Raw genomic sequence first — 22,749 nt, forward strand, 5'->3', positions numbered from 1 at the left:
CATGACCTCTGAACACAAACACAAGTAGTACATAAAGAGACTTTAAAATTGTATTCTACAAACAACTCTAACACACCCTTTTTTGTTCATTTATACCATTAAATAACTGGCACTTTCAGGTATTGTCAGTGAATTTTTTCAGTTTTCTGAAGACAGATAATGCACACACAGCAAGACAGCAGAGAGACAGACAGATGGATGATCACAAGCACAGAGAATCAGTCCAGAATGACTGAACAGAGTGTTACTTGTCTTTATTGTCGGGAAATGTGGTCAACAGCATTCCAGTCCTCCTCCTGCTCCTCATCAGAAGGCCTACTGAAATATTGATGACAAATACACACACACACACACACACACACACACACACACACACACACACACACACACACACACACACACACACACATACAGTCATGTATCCATAACTCAGGATACTACAGGATATTACATGATACATTTATAATAGTTTCATAGATTGACTTTAACCTTTACCAATACTACAAATTTCCTCTCATTAAATAGCGGACTCTGTGGTTTTTTCCATCCCATTTTCACCATCACGAGGAGGACAAGTGCCTCTGGTGTCTCTGTGTAAACAAATTCAGATCTTCTCAATGCAAGTAATCTCTGTGTTTAGGAAAACATTACTAAATGCTATGTTGGATTTAACACTTTCATGCCTGCATCAAGAAAAAAAGTGCCACATTTTTACATACAGTATTTTACTTTTACATACTTGAGCAATCATGCTTTTTTGTTTGTTAGGTATATTTCACTTTTTAAAAAAAAAATATTTTGATGTATATAAAACATATTAAATAATCCATTATTATAATTATATGAATAAATATTCTAAAAAATACAGCTGTATGATGTTCTTTGGTTGCTTATTACAGTGTATCTATATTTTATGTATTCTTCAATGAGTGGCAGTGTATAGGCTCACTAGTGTCCACTTAAGAGTTCATCTACTAATATACCATACCCATCCATAAATACGTTCGAAAACAGCTTCTAAATTTACTGCATTAACCACAATGCATGAAAGGGTTTAAAACCAAGTACAGATCCTCAAAAAGTAGCAGAAACTCATGTTGTCTGGCATTTTGGTCCCTACAAAAATGTTATCATCTAAATGACTGATGTGACTGCAGAGTAAAACCTCAATGGGAAAAAACACACAGTTACACAGTCTGCCTGCGGAACAAGAACAGGCTTTTCCCAAAATTTTGTTCAGATCTCAGCAATTTCAAATTTTTATACATACACTACACTCACCCAAAAAACTGTATGACAGCTGGTGTTGTAATTATTGTTTGGTTTCTCACAAAGATCTGATCTAATGTCATCTGCAGGATGTGAGTTTATGTGTACTTCACATCGTCAGTTCTGACACCTGATATCGGAAACTCAGTCTAATCAATGCATGGCTAAGACAGATGTGATCATGCAGCTGTGGGTGTGACACATATCTGACAGCTTTGTAATGATTACAGAGTGAAGCACTGTGGTTTGAGCCAATCAAAAATAGGTTCAGATCAGATGAACCATGTAGTTCTCATAGGCATGAGTTCAGAGTTAAATTAGAATTCAAGTTTACATTTACTGTAGGGACAAACAAGGAAAATTTTGTCAGAGTAATAAAAAATGGCAAAAAACTGTGTCAAACACTTAGATAACCTGGAATACAGCACACTGACCAGGACAGGAAATGACAGATATTCATTACTGTAAAAATGTTTCCCAAGTCCCATTAGTGAGCTCGGAAAATATCCATCTATGGTTAATGTTAAAAGCCATTTGTCCAGTTGTAGTTCTTTAAAAATGTATTCAGGACAGGGGCATAATGACTCACTCAGTGCTTCCATCATGATATAGTCTCAGAGAAGCTATATAAGAGTCTGGTTTTCAACCATCAGTAGAGGTTGGTTCTAACTACAACAGTGGAGACTATAAATATGTTGTGAGAAAAAAATGCAAAAATGGATATTTTGATAAACACATTTATTTGGTCATGTGACTTCACATCTCATGCTTTTGTCGGACTACTGCTGCAATGAGGGCGGCACCTTTCCCGCTGCCCTCCTCTGATGGCAAGAAGGTCACTTCACACTGAGGAGCCATGACTCTTACAGTCTCTTGGAGGACCTGAGAGAAACTACAAGCAGCAGCAGAAAGAAAAAACACAATGCTTTACCTCAGAAATCCCAATGATAAAAATAAAAAGCACAATATAAGTGATTATTGCATGATTCTCACACTAAAAAATAGTAATAGTAACTCACTGTGGATGTAGTCTGTAGAGGGCCCCATCTACCCCAACAGTGATGTTCAGACGGTCCAGTGTTCGGTTCTCTCTGATCTTATCAACCACTGCTGCCAATCCTGCCCCACACAGTTGAGCTGCACGACGTGACACTGCTCCACATACCTACACAACAATAAGGACCTTTATCATTATTGCAACAGTAACCAGTCTGTTGGTGTCACAATCAGCCAACCCACATAATACACCACTCCACAAAAAAAGTGAAGAAATATTATTTAACCTCAATATCAATTGCAACAGGATTTTCCAATCACTTTAGAAAGAAAATTAAACTTTAACCCCTTTGAGTCCAGTTTTGGACCAGAAATAGGAGAGTGAGAACATTCTGCCAAAGTTCAACACAGTTTTATATCCTGCTTAAATGATGTTGGGAAGCACTTTTATATATAAATATAAAAATATTTTAATGATTTATAAGCTGCATTTTACAAAATATGGAAATGCACCAAAGCAAGGTCGCCAGAGCCTAGCCCAGCAACCATCAGGCAAGAGGCAGGGTACACCATCACAGGGCCAACGTACAATTAACCTAACATGTCAGGAAGCCACAACTCATGTATACGCAGGGAGCACTCTACACAGAAACCATACCCTCAGCCAAGGTTCAAATCAGCAACCCTCTTACTGTCAGGCCTGCATGTGCTAACTACTACACCATTATGCTATCGTCTCTGCTTATGCAGAATTGAAAACATTTTTAGCATTTCAAAATTAATTAGATCAATGCCATATAAAATATACCCTTAACACACAAACATACTACACACAAGTTCTTTTCAAATATTCATTTGTGCACAAAAAATATGCTTTTCCATTTAGATAGTGTATCCAAACAAACCGAGGGACATTGTTAGCTGCAGTGCCATGTTCCACACCAGCATTCTTCATGTACATGCACAAACGTGTACCCCATTTATATGAATCTGTACCTGTACACCCGTAACACGACGACCAAAACTAAGTTTATGTTGTTTGGTCGGTGTGTCACGGGTGCATAGGTATTTTTCAAAGATGTGCTATGAACGGACATTTCATGAAAGTGATATATGAAAAGATCTATAGGTTCATTAAAACAAATTATTTCAGTCAGTTATGAACCAGAACAAATGTGTGTTATATGTGTGTGTGTTGAAGTGTTTCTGTCTCTCTGCTGGAGTTGACCAGTTCATCTGTTTCATGATGTTTTTGTGTTGTATCCAGTCAGCAGAGGCTGTGAACTTGCCACCTGATAGCAATGTAACAAGTGTATGGAGGTGGACATATTAAAGAGTGCTTAAGAAAACCATAGTTGTAAAACTACAAATCCTCTTTTACTTTGTTTTGTGACTGACTGTGGTCATTCTGTCATTAGAATGTCATTATTATTCTGCAGTGCAGAGGAGCTGTTAACTCGGGAAGGGCACATTTACAAACCCTTAGTATACTTTTCCAGGGCAGGTTGGTAACATGATTCATTAAAAATGAGCATCTTTAGGGGCAGGGGCTATCAGATGATAGTATAGTTACTAAACAGAAGATTTATAGTGCCTTTTAAAAGACCTCCCAGCTTGCGATCACAAATTGGGTAAAGTTCAAAAACCTTTGTAACAAAGCTGAAAAATACAGACCAAAAGATATAAATAATAAGCTTTCCATTAAGTGAAATATGGTTTAATTCAGAGTATAGTGAAATCCATAATATGGTGGAATAATTAAAAGGGCCAGACCCAACTTTGTCACAAACAAGACTAGATCAACGAGTGCTTGATGGAGTGCCATAATTATCTTGACTTTCAAAGGTTGCATTAACATTTAAGAGCTAAAATATGAGTAGGTCCAAAAAATAAAAACATGAGGTCTGACTCATAAGTATCTGTTGTTAGTTTTTTGTGCTCTACCTGTTTGACAATGATGCTGTCGTCACAGTTACTGTCGAGTCCCAGCTTCTGCAGAATACATCTGACTTGCAGTAGAGCTAAATTGTCACTAGAGGGAGACAAAACACACACACACACACACACATAGAGCATAAACCTCCAGCTACACAAAGGCATTGGGGAAACCAGTTATAGATTTAAGTGACATGTTTGAATACAAAATAAATCATTAAAGAGGTGGATTAAGAATTTAAAATGAAAGTGACACAGGAACATAATTTCATTTACCTCTCTATTTGTGACAGATATTTGGTTTCAAATATCCCAGGTGTTTTTAAAGTTTCTGTGACATGTCCTCTAAACAGTAGCCCTCTTCTGGTTAGAGCCAACAATACCTGACGTACAATTTCACCCAAATACATCCCACTGGTCAGCTTTTCAAACCTAAGTGCACACAAACAACCAGAAAAACTACCTCAACATGAGAAGCACATGTATGAAAGAGCACAGAGTGATAATGCTGACACAAGAAGACAATTCACACTGATCAAACATTAGAGTTTACATGTCTCCTGGGCAGGACAATAGCATCGTATATATACAGGGACTGTTTCTAACCTTTGTTTTCCAGGGTTGACTGAGTTCTGGTCCACCTCACTGTCATGCACTGTGATGATATCTTCCAGAGAGCCATCATCACCAAGACCCCCCCACTCAGTGTTTATGCACATCTTTGATGTCTCTGCATCCCTCTCTGTTTTCCTAGTTTGGATTCCACCATTCTGTTGAAAGAGAGAAAAAAACATACAGATTTATACATGTAGCAAAGTTTACCCGACTGAACCTCATGATGCTTTCAAAGTCTGCAAGTTCTACCTTCTTCTCCTCTTCTTTCAGTGTCCCCTTGTCTTTTTCTGTTGTTCCTCTGCTTTGTTCAATCTTTTCAATGTTCTTCAGGTCCTCCATGTAGCAGAGATTTGTGCCTGTTCCTGTGAGGCAGAACAACAGCTGTTCATAGCATTAGACAGTGCCAGTCAAACTTTTTGGAAACACAAGTAGATGTGTCAAAATTGACTGGTTGATTGGTACTCTGCATAATAGAATATGCGATAAAGCAAACATGCATAATCATTTTTTGTATCTGAACTTGTTATTGGAATCACAATTATGAAAACATAACACAATATGTTTGCTTTTTAAAGATGATCTCATAGTTCATGTCACATACCAGCGATCATTCCAATTTCACACTGAGGGTCTTCATAGGCACAGCTCATCATGCTTCCAACTGTATCATTTATCATTGCTACTATGTCCAGGTCAAAATCCTGCGGGCACGCATGCACATTTGGCACAAGAAAACATGTCAACACATTGTTTATTTATATTAACCCATAAGAACCCAGCGTGACATATGTGATACATTCAGTTTCTGAGACATTTGGCATCACTTTATGGTACAAACTTTGCTAAAAATTTGCTAAATCAGATTTATGTCTTTTGCCCTTTATTGGACACCAAAAAGCAGATGATTAAAAATTTAATTCAACAAAAATGTTGACATATCACATGAGAATAAATCGTAAATATCCCTAAAAGAATTAGGCACCTAATATCAAAACAATTGACTTATCTTAATATTTTTTCATGGGTCGGGTCTTTATGGGTTAATGTAACATGAAACTACTTCTGAAAGTAGCACACATGCAACATTTAGTTCATGACAATATTATAAAAAATACAGAATTATCCTTTTATCTGTTAAAACATTATGCAGAACTGTATTTTGGCTCACATTTCGTCTCTTGATGGCCTCTCTCAGCATGTTTACAACATTATGTCCTTCACAGTCTGTAGCCTTAAAGCCTTTTGTCCAGCTCACCAAGGTGCCCTACAAAATTCACAATTAATGTTTCCAGAGTGGAGAAACTGTTCCTTTGTATATTTTAGTAGCAGACTACAGAACATAAAAAATGATCAAAGAAGAAATTATTGTGACTGTGAATTGTGAATTCACAGTGAATTATTGTGACTGACAATCTTATCAGACAAGGGTGAATTCAGGCCTAGGACTCTTACTTTCCACACCTACCGTATCAATGGCAGTCTGCTCGCAGGGAAAAGAGAAGGTGAAACCTGCAGGAAGATGAGCATTCTTCATCCCCATGTAGTCCAAGAAGTCACAAACACACTGTGCTATGTGATCGAACAACTGGAGGCAGGCAGGGAAGGAGAGACAGAAAACATGTCAAGGAAAAACAAAGAAAAGGGAATTAAAATGTTGATAATGATTCAGTAAGAGTCCTGAATACAATTTACTAAAAACACATTTGATTAACGATTCACCAAAGCAAAGCCATTCTGCTTTAATTATTCAGATATACAGATATGAGGATATTCTTACCTCCTCTCCAGTCCCCTGCATAATCTCCAGCGGAATGGTGTAAAGTTTATGGTAAAGTCGCGCATTATGTCTTTTAAATCTCACAAGCAAAGCTCTGAAGTTGGTTCCCCCCAGATCCAATGCAAGGTATTTTCCTTTCTCTAAATAATAAAAAAAAGAAATTGCTGAAAGGTTATATTGTTAGAATATCAAAATGAGATTTTTTCTTGCTACATTTCCACACAGCTGTACAATGTATGTCTGTCATTTGTGTGTGTTAGTGTGTTTAAGAGACAGTGGTGTAAAGTCAGCTTTAGTTTCGGACCTTTGCCGTTAGGTGTGCGGCATACATAGGAAGGAAGCATCTTGATTGTTGAAGGGCCTTCAGGCCTCAACCCTGCCTCCAGCCCAGCCCTCATCCTGGCCTTGACAAGCTGGAGCTCCTCTGGACTCAGTTGGAACTGAGACAGCACCTCATCTACCTGGAATCCCAAACATGCCATGTTTCAGAAAACGTCAGTATTAACAAGGATCATTTCAAATTCGTTCACATTTGAAGGAAATAATTTAGACACACAAACCTTTCGTCTCTGTGAGGCCAGACGCTGGGCGACTGCTGCTACCAAGGCAGCTCCTTTGCTGCTGCCACTGTCTGAAAGAACGAATCTAACATGGCACTCGGGAAGCAACCGCCGCACTACTTTATGGAGACGTTTAGGATACCTGTACATGAGACAACAGCATCACCACCACTGGAAACCCTCTCCTTCCAATAAAGCTTAATATGAGTGGGAAGTTGATTTAACACATGTATTCTAATAGGTTATAACATTATGAGGTCTTGTGAGTAATGAAAAAGCCTACTGGTGCTGAAAAATTAAATTATGTGCCATGTTCCAATTTCAGTTTTCCTCTCTGGGAGACGTGCAAATCTCATATATGTACACCATTTTTATGTCAGTTTTGGAGATAATTTCCACGATAACTTACTGTGGATGAGTCTTGTACACAGTTCCATCCACGCCTACAGTGATTCTTAATCCCCTCAAATTCCGGTTTTGCTTGATTCGTGTTAAGATGGCTGCCAGTGCTGCAGCCACCAGATTTGAGGACCGAAAGGACACTATTGTGGTGACATGTTGAACAGCAACGCAGTCATCAGGTGATGGGTTCAAATCAAGCTGCATTAAAAGGTCTTTGGTGTTTTTCAGACCGTTTCTGTACCTGAGAAAGATATCAAAGGAAAATATATACACTCCCATTCAAAAGTTTAAATACATTTTCCATTAAATCCAATGGGAAAGTGTGTCCAAACATTTGACTGGTACTTATATGAAGTAGTTTGTTACAGTTTCAGACAGTTACAGAAATAAAAGAGAACTCACTCCTCTATTGCTGCCACGTGTGCAGTAGTTATCTTCCCTTTGGTCCGCAGGGCATCAGACACATGTCCATCAAACAGCAGTCCGAGTTTAGCCATCTTTAATACAACCAGTCTCACCAGCTCCCCCAGATACAACCCACTCACCATCTTCTCAAATCTACAATTAAGGAGAATATGGGACAAGTGACAGAGTGGAGCTGTTATGTGCTATGCATGATTTGCTACAACATGTCATATAATGAGAGGAGACAAAGCTTTCCCCCACATTTGTTTGCCAGGGTTGGTGGAGGCTGCATCAACATCCCTGTCGAACTCTGTTATGAAATCATCCAGGGCCCCATCATCTCCAAAAGCTCCCCATTCAGTGTTCACACACATTCTGCCTTCATCTCCCTCCACCAGGTCAACATGACACATCTCCTCCATGTAGCACGCATTAGTGCCAGTTCCTACACACATACAGGCAAACAGAATAGAGATGTAATTAATAGAGACGATTCGATATAGTTTTAATCTTAAGAGAGCATTAATTCAGTTCAACCCCTCACTTATTATAATGCAGTCTTTTTACTGGCCATTACTGACATCACACACAAAACACACTCTGTTACACAGACATACATATGGATAAACAACAAGAGGAAACATCATACTAATGAGATTTGCTACCACACTAGTTCAGAGAATCATATTCATCCTTGTTCCATGCATGTGCATTCACTTTGTGAAAAGCTTTGACGGTAGCATTGGCAATGACTGCCAGCACTCACCACATTTTTCACCTGATAGTGTAAAACTATCAGGTGAAAAAGGATTTTTTTTTACCTGTTAGGTTAAAAAAATCCAGTAGATGATAGAGTGGGTTTTATAACCTTTACTGTAGCCTGTGTACCCTGCCTCTTGCTTGCTAATTGCTTAAATAGGCTCCAGTTTCCACGTAATATAAGCAGGATTTTTTGCAGAAAAACTGGAAACTATTGGCTTCTAACACCAGCGTGAATTAAATGAGGGATCTTACCAATGATGAGTCCAACTTCACAGAATTGGTCATCAAAACCACAGGTCATCATGGTTGCCACAGTGTCGTTAACCATAGCTAGCACCTCAATGTCCATACCCTGAACAGTGAAACAAATCACACTGCAATTTAAAAAATGCTTATATTTTTAAAGGATTAATTTACATCCAGACTTTACTAAAAAATCTTGCTAAAAAGAAGCATAACTTAAATAAGCAACTCGTGTTTTAGCTGCTACTCAAATTTGTTTATCAAATGATAAACATTTATGAGTAAACAAGGTCATACCCCAGTTTTGTCAATTGAATCTCTGAGGACTTGGACCACATCTTTACCCTGAAGGCCTCGAGCCCTGTAGGTCTTACACCAGTTTAACAACAATCCCTACAGAAAGGAAATAGTTTTAGGGTACTTTGTGGAAAGAAGAGTTAACTTGACATCCATGGTTACAAATCATGAAATCAGGTTGATTGGGTGCAGAGTCCTACCTGATCCAAGCTGAGCTGTTCACAGGGGAAAGAAAAAGTGAAAGCAAGAGGATGTCTCTTCTTCAAACTGATGTTCTTCTCTTGGAGGAAGTCCTTTACAGACTCTGACACATGGTCAAATAACTGCAGACAAAGAGTGATGCAGAAAAGAGGGTAGGTAAGTAGAGTGCTCAACATTTAATCAAACTACTTTAAAATCCTCTGCTTGAATTCCCATTCTGCTTTGCCAGTAGCTGATTTCTTACCTCTGTTCCTTTCCCAACTTGCAGCTCCTTTGACATCGGGTAGATCTTTTCCTCCATCTCCACCTCTCCCTTCCTGATGCCCACACCCTCTCTTACTTTCACTTGAAGCACCTTAAATTTGGAGCCTCCAAGATCCACTGCCAGAAACTGCCCTTTCTCTGCAGAAGTGAACAAAAGACAGAGAATCTGATATCTGCAAAAATCATTCAGAAATTGTAACGGTCATGTGTATTTTATTAATGGGAGTGACCTGATCCATCAGGAGTGGAGCGGACATGTGTTGGAAGCATCTTCACAGCTGCAGCTTCATGGCTTTCTGCAGACAGCCCCTTCTTCATTTCAGCCTGAAATCGTGCTGAGATATCGCTTAACTGGTCGTCATGGAGACGCATTGCATGCAGGAACCTGTCCACCTTAAAAAGGATGTGAGAGGGAGAAAGTAAACAAGAGCAAAAAGCAGGGCGCTGCATGGATTTTAAACATTTCTCCCAGGGACTGGACTTGAGCAAGATCCAGACAAGAAGTAAGATGGACGGGATGGAGAAAACTTACTTTCTTTAGTCTGTCCAAAGCGGTTGTCAGAACAGGTTTCTAACTTTTCTTAAAGTTGTTTATTCATCCCTTCATTATTGTTTCTCTACAAACTTGTTCATCCTTGCAACAAAGTGAAATTTGTTTTTGTGCTTCTTAATAGTGCTTTAATTTTCTACCTTTTTTCTCTTACTAGGTCATCTAAATTTGGTTTATGAAGCACTGAGACAGCCACACCAACATATTCTAAACTCCTGGTTAGCCTTTATTTGTTTTATAAAATTGCAATAACTTTTATAACTTAAGTCATCAGAAGCAGGTAAGCAATCTTGGAAAAACATCATGTTAGATCATTTTAAAGGTCTGATTTTATCAAACATGATGATGCTTCAATTAAGCATCTTATTAAAAAGTTTTAGTTAGTATGTTTAAAAAAATGCGAGAAGCCTTCAGACCCCATTTAAATATTAAGAACTGAATCTTTATATGCGTCTTTCTTTGGAAAATGGTATGATTCTTACATCTTTTTTTTTCCTTTTTTTTTTTTTTTTTTACCTGAAATTGACACAAACCCAGAACTGCATTTATTAAAGGTTAATTACAGGCTACATAAATCAACAGCTGCTTTTTGCAGCCACCAATCCAAAGTGATATTTGTCCCTAATAAAAAATTGTGCTAAATAATAATCAGAGTATCTCAGGAGGAAATTAAAGTAAGTTTATTGTGTCTTTTTGTGTTTCTATTGTTTCAGGCAGATATGATACAAAAGTCTTACAATGTCCTGCTGGTTATGGTTACTAATGTATCAGGTAACTTGATATGTGCTCGACTTTGAGAGCCTGTCACTGCTGGCAGTGTCAATACTTTGTCCCTGTGGGAAGTTGCATTAAATAAATCTGCTTGGGAAGGAGCGGCAACACTAGAGAGGAACAATGTTAATAATTGTTCAGGAAAACACAAATGGTAACACAATAACTATCGATTACAAAGTTTTGATATTACCGTCTTTTTTCATTTCAGTAGTTTGTCATGTTTGTGTATGCACAACACGTGCAACATGGATTCAATAACAGAAGAATATCTGGATTAATTTGGTCAATTTGCATTTGAAGGAGCTCAAACTGAAACAATGTGAGAAATCAGCATCAAATCAAGTAATAAACTATTAAATCAGTGATAAGTTTGACACAATTTCTCCACAAAATAATTAAAATGAAGCTAAACTAAGCATAAATCCAGTGTATTCTTTCACTTCTTAAAACAATAAAAACAAAATGACTGAACTCACACATCTCTTTTTTTCAGTAATTATTACATTTACTGCTTTTATTACATTTATACGAATTACAGCTTCTCTTGCAACTCTTATACATGATTGGACGTTTAATTTCTCTTGTTCTTGTGTCACATTAGTGTAACTCTTACCTTCTTTGTGGGATCCTCCTGGAGTTTGGAGAAGAAGAAGGAAACAAGATGAACAGCCAACATCTTGCAGTAGAAAAAACTTCAGCCTAAAAATAACTAGTTAGCTCATGAGCCTGTGCCCTTGTCAATGTATGATGAGCGTGAATAAGCTTCACTGAAATAATCAAAAGTATATTTTCTCTTCTGTCACTTCCCGTTTGATCTTTGTGGTTTCACTGAGTCCACAGAGCACTGATCACCTTCTGTACCAATTCAATGATTAACAATAAGCCAAACCCCTTTTTACCACCATTATCTTCACTGTACTGTTCCTGCCCAATGTGTAGGTTCATGATAACCTTTACTGGCTTTGTCTGACTTCCACCTGTTCTGCAGAAAATCAGAAAGATTAAATACAGATATAAGAGCGATTAAGTGGAAAAAGAGACATATCCATCTAAAATATCCAGGACAGCCCCACAAATAAAGGACTAAGGGGGGAACCCTTGACATTTTACTGTATTATTCTGAAGTTGTGTTCCTGCGGGCCTCTAAGAATATGAATGTATGAAGCTGAATTCAAAGGAGTATAAATCAAAGGGTTAACAACAGGCAGAAAAGGTTGTTTACGCTTGATAGGACAGAATAAAATGAGCATCATTTACCTTCAGAGATTTGCAACAATCCAACAAAGATAACATAAAATATTGCTTATAGAAAGTGGAAGAAAGAAGGAAAAGAAAATCTAAGTCATTAAAACAACTATATGCAGTTAAAGCAGGTTTATCTACCACATCCACTGTTCTCAGTGGTGTCTTTCAGCACAGAAAAGCTTCTGTGTGTATTTGCTGTCGAGTCTGTCTTGTCAAAAGGACTTTTTTCCATTTAAAAAAATACATTTAAGTTCTATTAAAATAACTAATTACCTCATAATCACTTTAGGAATAATTCTTTACTTTTATTCTACTATAAACATGAAACTTTCAGATGGGCTGTGTGGAATAGACTTGTCCACTTTCACCTCTAGGACAATAGATTATAGTAATGTTCTCCTGTACTGCTATGTTCTGTTATTAGAGGCCCTTGCTGTGGAACACTGTGTTAGTGTCTCAGTCTCACTGCTGATGTCCTTAAAAAGAGGCTGAAGAAATTCTAATTCTTATCTTTCTTTTCTTTACTTTTAAACTAATCATTACATTTTTATTCATTGCTACCAGTTTATATAACATGTTTAATCCTACTTTATTATTGATTCAATTGAACTAATTTCCTTGTTTATATAAACTTACATATGATGGTCTTATTTGTTGCTACTGTTCTTTGTTTTTATCTATTTATTTTTTCCACTCCTGTGCTTTTCTCATGCAGGTCCTTCACATCAGAAACTACAGTATGCTTGCTCTGAACGATGATGAGGATAAGTGGACAGTCGGGGTCCTGCACTGCAGCCTTTTAGTGGTGTGGTTACCATGGTGACCTGTTAGGGCATGACTCACCATTTGTATTAGAAAGGGGCCAAGCGGTGGAGCTCTGTGTAGTTTTGTGTGTGCTTTTATTGGTTTGTGATGAAATTGGGTTTCATTCCTTGTGTTTTTAAGATACAAAAACGGTTTTAATTATGGTTGAGCTGTTATGCACGATAATTCTTTATAATTGTTTGATTTGAAATAGCAACAGCAAAGTTTCCTCATTTGTTTGATAGTTGCATCAATGCAAATCTGACAGGTTTCCTTTATCATTAATAAATTTGTTTAAATGTAAAAGTGAAGAACAAAAAATAAAGTGCAATTCATCTGATACAATAGTGCTGGTTCATCATGTTGTATGCAGTTCAGTCTGCTCTCTGATGAATTCCACCGAAGAGTTTGCTTCTTGTGCTTTTACAAATCAAAAATAAATATATAAATAAATGACCACTGTACAAAAACTTAAAAAATATATATATATTTATATTGGAAAAACTGCATATCATTGCATGACTTTCTTCTGAAACAATGGAAGAAAAGAAAAAAAAACAGCTTGTAAAAGTTATGGACACCTTCCACAATGAGACTCTTAAAAAAATGGCCATGATACATAAACCAAATCTAAGATTAGTGGAAGATGAATATTTTGGTTGTTTATTTGATGTTTTAAAACTTACATGGTTGATTCTTTTCACACTGACAATAAAAAAAATCTTACACCACATATCAGATCCTTCAGAGAAACAAACAGCAGTCAGAAGCTCACAGTAACCTGAACTAGAAACATCTTCCACCGTCTATTTGTAGGTAAGACAAAAACTAGGTGAGTGTCACATTCAGAAAGATAATGGGAAAACAATTAACAAGCAAGTCTTCTAGTATAAATCCCCGTCCAGTCCAAATAGTCATAAACCCAGCTGTTAGGTCCAGAATGTCGTTGCAAACCCCTTAAATAGGCATCAGTTCATAAATTTATACAAAGAAAATGTTACTCCAGGTTTGTTTTTCCAACTAGAAGTAACAGTGAAGATGATGATTAATATGTGACTGCTTCACTCATTCTTTATTTTGTCTTCTTTTTTTTCTTTCCTTTGTTGTTCTTGTTTTGATCTACAAAACCGATCCCCCTTGGATTGCGGACTTCCTGTTTTTGGTCATTAGACCACTCCCTCTGGAGCTGCCTGAGCAGATCAGGGGTCAGCAGCCCGTCTCTCACAAGACGACTGGCCAGAGAGCTTTCAGTCTCTCTGCTTCTGTTCAAAGTATTGCTGGCGGTTCTACTACTACCTGCCTGGCCGTGTATGTTGCTCTGAATCTGTAGTGGGTCAGGTATGTTTGGGTCGTTGGCTCTGATGAGACGGGTGATATTTCGGACACCCTGTTGTATGATATCATCAAGCTCCCGCTGAATTTGTCGGATCGAGGATGTATCTGGAAACATGTCCATGAAGCGGTAGCTGCAGACACACAAACATTCACAGCATCAAGGATTAGAAGGGCAATGGCTCATCGACAAGTCCTAAGAAAAAAAATTATCCAATTGACGATAAAGAGTTTAAATAAGCAAACAATAAAATTAGCATAGGTATTGTCAATGAATACACACACACACATCCCAGAAGAGAAGTGGAATGTCAGGGTTACCTTAACCAGAGGTACAGATCCAGCACATCATGGACAGCTTCCAAGTGAACCAGATCTTTTATGTTTTTGGGTGCGGCCAGAGGCCAGCTGATGTGACGACAGACCCAGTCAAATGTCAGTGGTTCGTCTCGACTGAACTGACGGGCAAACTGGAACATAAAATCATAAACCGGATCAAGGAGAATCGCAAACCAGTACAGAAGTCAAAACATGTTGTTCAGGAAAGCTTCTGTCATGATAATTATTTGCATTATTTTTTCACCCACTGCAAGCGCAACATTTCAGCTTTAAATAAAAGGAATGCACTGTTTTTTGCACATCCTTTGTACACATCAGCAACACTGAACTTTGCCCTGAATTTCAAAGGTTGATTCTTGATAGCAATTTTATTCTAGAGCTTTATCAGTCTGTAGAGCATAATGTACAATAGCTATAAAAATGCACCCTCTCCTGCTTATTCTAGGTATATTACTGACTCATTTGTTTCCTAGTAAATCCTCCAATGCTTTTAATATCAGCCACCAGCCAATGCCCATCTTAAAATTCATGTATCCTTATTGTGTGAGGTTCTCCTCATTCTTACCTTCAGAAAGGACGTGCATACAAAAGGCTGTTTTTTGTTGATAGGAGCAGTACAGAAGACGTAGCGTGATCTCAGGTTGAGAGGTATATGTTGGATCATATCAGCGAGAAACTTGAAGTCATCAATGTTACAGACAAAATAAAGACCATCCACTTGAGAGAGGCTGACAAATATATCCTGAGGAAGACAGAAAGGATTTAAATGAATCAAACTGAAATTTTAGGTATAAGTCACTTTGGATGAAACTATTTGCCAAGTGACGGTAGAACAGAATCCCCAAAAGGCTCAGTTGTTCACAGGCAAGCATGCAGCAAGGTTTACCTCTTTGTGAGCAAATAGAACAACATTTCTGCAAAGAATTTAGGAATTTTATCATCTACAGTCCAAGGCTGAAAATCAACATTTAATCCCTGTGACCTCAGGTAGCAGGTATTAAAAACTGACATTGTGTAAAGATATTACTACGTGGGCTCAAAGTGGAAAAGTGTCCTGTCGTCTGATGAGTCCACATTTCAAAATGTGTTTTTTTGTTTTTTTTTTTGTTTTTTTTAAATCATGGATGTTGTGTCCTCCAGGCCAAAAGAGAAATACTACCCAGATTGTTATCAGTGCAAAGTTCAAAAGCCAGCATCTGTGATGGTACGGGAATGTGCTGGTCTCCATGAGTTAGGTAACAGGCACATCTGTGAATTTAAAGGCACAAACAGGTTTTGGGGCAACATATGCTGCCAACCAAGCGACGTCTTTTTCAGGGATGTCTCTGCTGATTTCAGAAAGACAAAGCCAAGTTACATTCTGCAAGTGTGACAACAGCGTAGCCTGGTAGTAAAAGTAAAAGTGGCCTGTCTGCAGTCCAGACCAGTCTTCCACTGAAAATGTGTGGTGTGTTATGAAGGACAAAATAAGACCAATCAGACCTCATTCAGATTGTCCAGCAACTGACGTTTTATTTACATTTTACACAACTCCCCAGGTTTTTTAGACTTGAGGTTGTGTGAAATGACATTGTGCTTCAAAATCCAGTGTTTGGTTTGTTTCTTCTGAGCTATTGAGCTAAAATGGTGATGCAGCCGGGTGGTGAAAACATGGCAGTGGACCTATTAGAAAGCTAAAACTTTATTAGCTTAGTTTTTATTAGACTATGCAAAATATACCCATATCTGCAAATCAGTCTGTCCTTGATATTACACACTGCTTTAAGGGGGAAAAGGCATAATTTGAACTTTGAGTGAAATAAGACATTTTATGCTGTGTTGTCAACCTAAAGATTCTTTAGAATTTAGTCAGACATAAACTAAGATGGACTCAAGTAAAAAAAAAAAAAAAACAACTTCCAATTAAATATCAGATTGTTGTGATAAACACAGCTAGATAGTGGATTTTGGTGTCTTTTATAAACAAATATAGTTAATACTTTTAACAAACTTTAAATAATAATCAATTGTTGTTGTTCCTAAGTGAATTCTAATGCGTTGCTGAAACCAACCCATATTGTGTGTTAGTTCGGGTGAGCTGCTCCACTTTTGCTCCACAAAACTATCTAATTATGACTGTAGTTATTTTTTTAGTTAATTTATTTTGAAAATATTGAAAATCTTACATACTCCACCTTTAAAGAATGTAAATTTTAGTTTACGATGGAAAAACAATTTGAAGGGAACTCATTACTACCTTGTTGCTTTTTACATCTTTATAAAAAAAGTTCTGTCCCACTATGCCGTGATAGAACAGGTAGCTTTCACTTACTACAAGGTTGGAGAGTGTAGCATCAGGCAGATGATAAGCAAACATCTCTATCTGCTCTGCAGTTGGATGGAGACCTGCAGTCTGACACAAACAATGAGGGAAATGATGTGCCGTGTTGGAGGAATCTGCACTTTTAGGTCTCATCTAAGATTCCTTGTGCTGTGATTACCTCTATGGGATCTACAGCGTGACTCAGGATTTCCTTGAGGACAGGCAGGTCATCACGGTACATGGTTGTGACCTCTCCCTCTTTAAATTTGGAGGAAAATCTGCAACAGAGAATGACGGTTTGAAACATCATTCTGGTTGATCCGAAAGTGTCTTGTCTGTACGGTCTCTTTTCTTCCACTATTCGTTTTTCAGTATCAGGAGAAACTGAAACACAAATGAGACTGACCTCCCAGCTCGACCTGCTATCTGTAGAGCCTGTGATGTGCTGATGGTGTCCATCTGCTTCTCCCCTTTTTCATTAACATTAGGCTTTACTAGAGTGTTGAAGATTATTCGTTTTATACTCCTGGAGAAGTGGGCAAGCACAGAAAGTCAAATTCATATATGAGTTAGGCCGAAGAAGACAACATTAGATAAACACAAACAAACTCTGACACAGATTCTTCACGATGGTCATGACAGTACTTACAGGTTTAGGCCCATGCCAATGGCATCTGTAGCGACCAGGATCTTACAGGGGTCATCAGGGTCATTAAACTTTTTGGCCTGTGACAGCTTAGTGCCTGTAAATCACATGAACAGGTAAGGACCCAAACATTTGCTTGAGACAGTAAACATGAATACTGGCATATCAAATATATTCAATGAGTTTAGAACAGGACTTGAATCTAAGTTTAACATTTTTTCTTAAAAGGAAACAACATCCTGCTAACATTTTGTCCAGCTGTGATTGCCTTCATGGTTGCAGTTTCATTAAATCTCTAGGGCTAGTTTCAGAGACAGGGCGTGAGGTTAAGCCCAGACTAAAAAGGGAACCTACCACTAAAATACAGGTACATCACAGAAAATTAAAATATTATGGAATAGTTCAATATTTTTTGTCACTAATTTCAAAATGTGAAACCTATATATTTTATGGATTCAGTACACATAGAGTGAAACATTTCAAATATTCAATCCTTGAAATTTTGATAATTGTGGCTTATAGATAATGAAAACCCAAAATATAAATGGTTTGTTTTGATTGATTTCTGCTTGAATATTTAAATTTTATTTTTTTAAATAATATAATGTCTACCAATATGATGTATCATAGTTGTCTTATAACTATTTATGTTCCACTTTGCAGCCAAATGTTCAAACTTTATTTTCAGTTCAATATTACTGAATCTGTCATGTCATCATAGAAATATGAGAAGTGGGGAACAGATATTTCTGACCAAATCAAAGTTGTTGTGGTTAAATTGTCACTTGTGTTGTATTTATGGAAAATGTAAAGCTTCTCAGTTGGCATTTTAAGGCTTGGCACAAGTTGTTTGAAGAACACATTTTTTTTTTAATTATTTTTTGATTGACTTATCTTTTTACTTCTGCCATTTATTTTGATTATTTTTATTTTATTTTATTTTTTGTTTGATTCTATTTTATGCCATTTTATTTTTAGGTTCACCCTAGTGAATCGTGTTTTAGACACCATTCTCAGTTTTTACTGTCACCAGGTTTACTTCACTTAACCTGGGACTATGTAGTCTCAGAATAACTTAAACAACCTTGAATTAAGATTGGGAAAGTGACTTAAAAGTGCCGGGTTAACAAGCACAGATTAAGGCCTACATTTTTATTCTAAACCCTGGGTTTGGGTACAACATTTATGGGCAACATATTAGCAGAATTCTTTATAACATCATACCAGCGTGTCCTCCTGCTATGTCACTTTACTACATTTCCACAGTTATTCAGGACCAACACGAAATCAGTCACTTCAAGCAGTTCTAAGCACTGTGTCTAAGATCTAAGTCCTCTGTAGAAGTCCTAACTCAAAATTACATTACAATTCAAACATTTCTGAACATATTTGGTGCTTTTACAAACCATGGATAAATCTGCCTGAAAACGTCAACACACTCACCTGGAGGTAAACTACCATAAATCACAGCACATTCTAGTCCTCGGACTTCAATCTGTCTGCTTATAGAGTAGATGTCATTTTTGCTGAAGCACACAATACAGTCTCCTGGTCTCAGGTTGTCTAAGGACTCCACAGCCTGATCCAGGACTGAGAATGGAGTCAAGCGCTGATAGGTGTGGACCTGAGGACAGAGGAGACTAAGTTAGGATATGCCATGGTGATTCAGACAGAAAGGTTAACGGCTTGATTTTTTTTTTTTTTTTGGGGGGTGGTTGCAGAATGCCTTACCTCCACTTCCTCTCCAGTGGTGTACATCAACTCTCTGATAAAGTCAATGGCTGCAGATTCCCCACATACATGGATCTCTTCGGCACACAGACCTGCACAACATAAAGGATGCTAATGAAAGGTTTTTAGGACAACAGTTTCAGATCTGGTAGAAGGAGGGGGCAGAGGAGAAGTGGACGTCAGACCACCAGTCAGAGGAAAAGTCATGATGGAGCTTCTCTGGCTGAAATACGAGCAGACTGATGATTATGAGTATTACTAGGCTTATTACTATCATTTTTATTTCACTTACGTTTTAATCTATTTATTTCTTGATTTTAGTCATTCATTTATTTATTTATTTTCTGATTTAGTTAGTATGAAAGTTTTTATGGGTGAATGAGCAGCCGGTGTTTACAATTTCCTTTGGGATTAATAAAGTCTGTCTGTCTATCTATCTTTAGATTAGCTTTAAGTGAGATTATTCAGTGTAAAAGTGAGCAACAAGTCTTTGCGAGTCTAAAAATGTAGTACAAACCTAGTATTGCTCGAGTCCATGCCCAGCCTCTGGAAAGATCTCTGATCATTTGAATCTCATCGATTACAGCCACCTCATCTACAGACACATGATTGGGATAAAAAAATTATTCAGTAAATAAAATAAAAAAAAAATAAATAAAAATAAAAATAGTTACATAATGTACAATCTTTTCCCTCTAGACCAAGCCTTCACTATGAAAAAAAATAACTTGATTACATCTGATAGACTTTAATTCCATTGATCAGATGTTTGTATTTGTTGTGTTTTTAGTAATTTCTTTGACACTAGATTAAGAAAATAGTAAAACAACACCACCACCACCACCAATCAATGTCAAACTCAGCTCATGTTAGATCTACTCACATGGTGTTGTGACACTACACATCTCAATAGTACATGCCACGTGCCCGGCTGGTCGACCCTCTGGATCTACAAAGGTCCTTTCCTCACCAGTAACCAAGTCACATGGTACACCCTGTGAGCATACATACAGACAAAGAAAACCAGTCATCAGCATCATAACAGAAACAAGGGACGACACATTGACAATACAGACACAGATAGGAGAGATAGCAAAAACACAGACAGAGATGTGATACAAACATTACCAAGAAAAAACAAGTACTTACAACAGGAGGAAAGGGGCAAATGGTTGGCTTTGCACTTCTACAATATTTGACTTGAACTTACAATATAAAGTTATAAAAAAAAACATCAAAACTGATAAATTCTTTGTCACCACAGTGACTTTTTTCATGTATGTGTTGAGCTGCTGTATCAATGTATCATCATGTTTAAATGGGTTTTTAGTCTGGATGCTATCAAAGTGATAACATGCTGATTTGGATCTAAAATCTCTATTAAATTTTCTTGGTTTTCCACTTCAGCAGTAATGCGTATATGATCCAGTTATCTTTAACCAGATTTGTTTTTCTTCAGTTTAATCCAGGAAAAAGCAGCAGTATTTTTCATTGTTCACAACTTGACTCTCAGATCTTTTATATTATTTTCCTCAGAATTTAATTTTCCAATCCCATGCTCTTTTGAGCAGCTAAAATGATTAAAAACAAGAACTCACAGCATTGTTGCTCTTCTCAAAGATCTCATGGGCCAACAGTTTCAGAGGGCCACAGTAGACTCCAGACTTTGCAGCCAGGTAGCGCTGGATAGCATGGTAGGTTTTCCCACTGTTAGTGGGCCCAGCATGGAAGATCACCTTCCGCTGGATTGCTCGAGCCTCAGGGTACCTGATACACAAATTCAAGGTATGCAAACACAAATGCGCATGCAGGTTAAGAAACATACAAAGATGGTGAAAGCTGCAAGGATTACACTTTATTTAAATATGGTACAAAGTTTGACCAAGGAAAAATTACCAGTTGGCAGGAACTCTAAGATCTGAAATCTTTCTTAGGTCATCCATACAGTCCAACATAGGAAAAATTAGTTTGGCATGACGCATAAAGTATGGGTAAATATCATCAATATGACCTAAAGTAAAAAAAAAAAAGACAATAATTAAAACGATTCCATTAATAAAAGTAAAGAAACTTCAGAGATTAATTCAGAAGTCATTGAGTGACACACCTGCACCACAGCATATGTCATTGAGGATGATATGCAGATCAGCAGGGAGGGACATCACCTCCAAGACATACTTCCTGAAGCTAACAAAAGCTTGATGGAACAGACGACCTGTTTACACACAGAAATAAAACACTGTTAAAGGCATTTATATAAAAACCAGTCAGCAGAGATCACTGTAGGAGGCAAGTCAGGAAGACTTCTAACAAACAAACCAACAACAGTATCATTTAACATGAGAAGTTTGCAGTTTTCAGATGTAGACCCTGAAATAGTTGTCTTTGTAGATATTAAAATTTCAAGACGAGATTGGAAAATAGTTATCTTTTTAATGGCAAATCCTATGTAATAACATGATGAACACCTTACAGCGCTACCGTTTGTCAGTGAGCACCAATCTGAAAATTACTATAAATTCAGTGACATTTTAGCATAAACTATAATTACGTGAATCTCATCAACAGCTCGTTTCTCACCATCCAGGCCGTGGTCTGCAGCCAGCTTCTGCATTTCCTTTCTTTTATAAAACCGGTTCAAAACTTTAAGCAGTTCATCTGAATTGCAAATACAAAGCAGATACAAAAGCATTAGATGGAACACACAATAAAATCACTTCAAAGTTGATATAACACTAATAAAAAGTTATTAGATGTTTCAAACCCTCACAACTACAGTGTTTGTCACTCAGAGGGTAAACTGAGGGACTCACTTTTATCAAGCGGCTGGGTCAGCTCGGCTCCCACACTCCCATCAGCCGGGGCGTCAGTCTTTAGGGAAACAGGGACAAATAGCGAGGTGTCTGGAAGCTTAGGGCTTGAACTTTTAGAAGAAGCATCTCTGCAATAAACTCCTGAATTACCCTGATGCTGTTTGAGCAACAAATTAGACCCAGAAGTCACACGGCAAGCACCAGCAGTGACGAGAGTAGCCCGGGTATTAATGTGGCGTTGAAGCCGAGAAAATACGTGCACGCAACGGTTTACAGACATTGCAGCGTGTTTTATAGTCCCAGTAATGGAACCTTATGTGGACATTGTGAAGAAATTATTATTTCCACTCGATATTGTTGATTAGATGAAAATATAAAGACTATACGCCACAAACTTCAGCAGAGGACGGTCAACAATTTTTTTTCCCTGCTGCAACAACGTGCCAAAGGACCGATCTGGCCAAAAATGTGCCTTCGTAAAAACAGA

The 22,749-nt window shown here is 37.6% G+C and overlaps 2 protein-coding genes across 2 annotated transcripts; both read right to left on the reverse strand.

The window, feature by feature from the left end:
• Nucleotides 1-2,025: 2,025 nt before the first annotated feature.
• On the reverse strand, nt 2,026-11,726 carry LOC306772194 (hexokinase HKDC1-like; the record flags this gene model as incomplete). The annotated part of the gene is made up of 21 exons (XM_079261609.1): nt 2,026-2,161; nt 2,289-2,434; nt 4,210-4,297; nt 4,477-4,632; nt 4,807-4,970; nt 5,023-5,177; nt 5,417-5,516; nt 5,984-6,079; nt 6,281-6,400; nt 6,593-6,732; nt 6,897-7,049; nt 7,149-7,294; nt 7,562-7,795; nt 7,957-8,112; nt 8,221-8,404; nt 8,974-9,073; nt 9,262-9,357; nt 9,462-9,584; nt 9,707-9,864; nt 9,957-10,119; nt 11,664-11,726. 21 exons carry the CDS (start codon nt 11,724-11,726, stop codon nt 2,026-2,028), a joined length of 2,877 nt encoding a protein of 958 aa, XP_079117735.1.
• A 1,980-nt stretch (nt 11,727-13,706) lies between these two features.
• Nucleotides 13,707-22,658, reverse strand: supv3l1 (SUV3-like helicase). Its single transcript, XM_079239872.1, has 16 exons — nt 22,263-22,658; nt 22,030-22,107; nt 21,557-21,664; nt 21,346-21,460; nt 21,048-21,216; nt 20,333-20,444; nt 19,967-20,044; nt 19,450-19,541; nt 19,162-19,342; nt 17,722-17,815; nt 17,479-17,598; nt 17,251-17,350; nt 17,082-17,162; nt 15,336-15,512; nt 14,753-14,901; nt 13,707-14,565 (listed from the first exon to the last, which is right to left on the reverse strand). The coding sequence occupies exons 1-16, from the start codon at nt 22,540-22,542 to the stop codon at nt 14,172-14,174; spliced, it is 2,328 nt and encodes a 775-aa protein (XP_079095998.1). The 5' UTR covers nt 22,543-22,658; the 3' UTR covers nt 13,707-14,171.
• Nucleotides 22,659-22,749: the final 91 nt, after the last annotated feature.

The sequence above is a fragment of the Telmatherina bonti genome, assembly GCF_933228915.1.
Source record: "Telmatherina bonti genome assembly, chromosome: 1".
Lineage (NCBI taxonomy): Eukaryota > Metazoa > Chordata > Actinopteri > Atheriniformes > Telmatherinidae > Telmatherina > Telmatherina bonti.

Bases quoted from the DNA above. Each gene is read 5' to 3' on its own strand.
- supv3l1 (XM_079239872.1), bottom strand. From the start codon at position 22,542: ATGTCTGTAAACCGTTGCGTGCACGTATTTTCTCGGCTTCAACGCCAC. The intron at 20,445-21,047 runs GTGAGTTCTTGT...GTATGCTCACAG, and splicing joins TTGAGAAGAGCAACAATGCT to GGTGTACCATGTGACTTGGT. The intron at 15,513-17,081 runs GTAAGTGAAAGC...TGTCTTCCTCAG, and splicing joins CTACACTCTCCAACCTTGTA to GATATATTTGTCAGCCTCTC.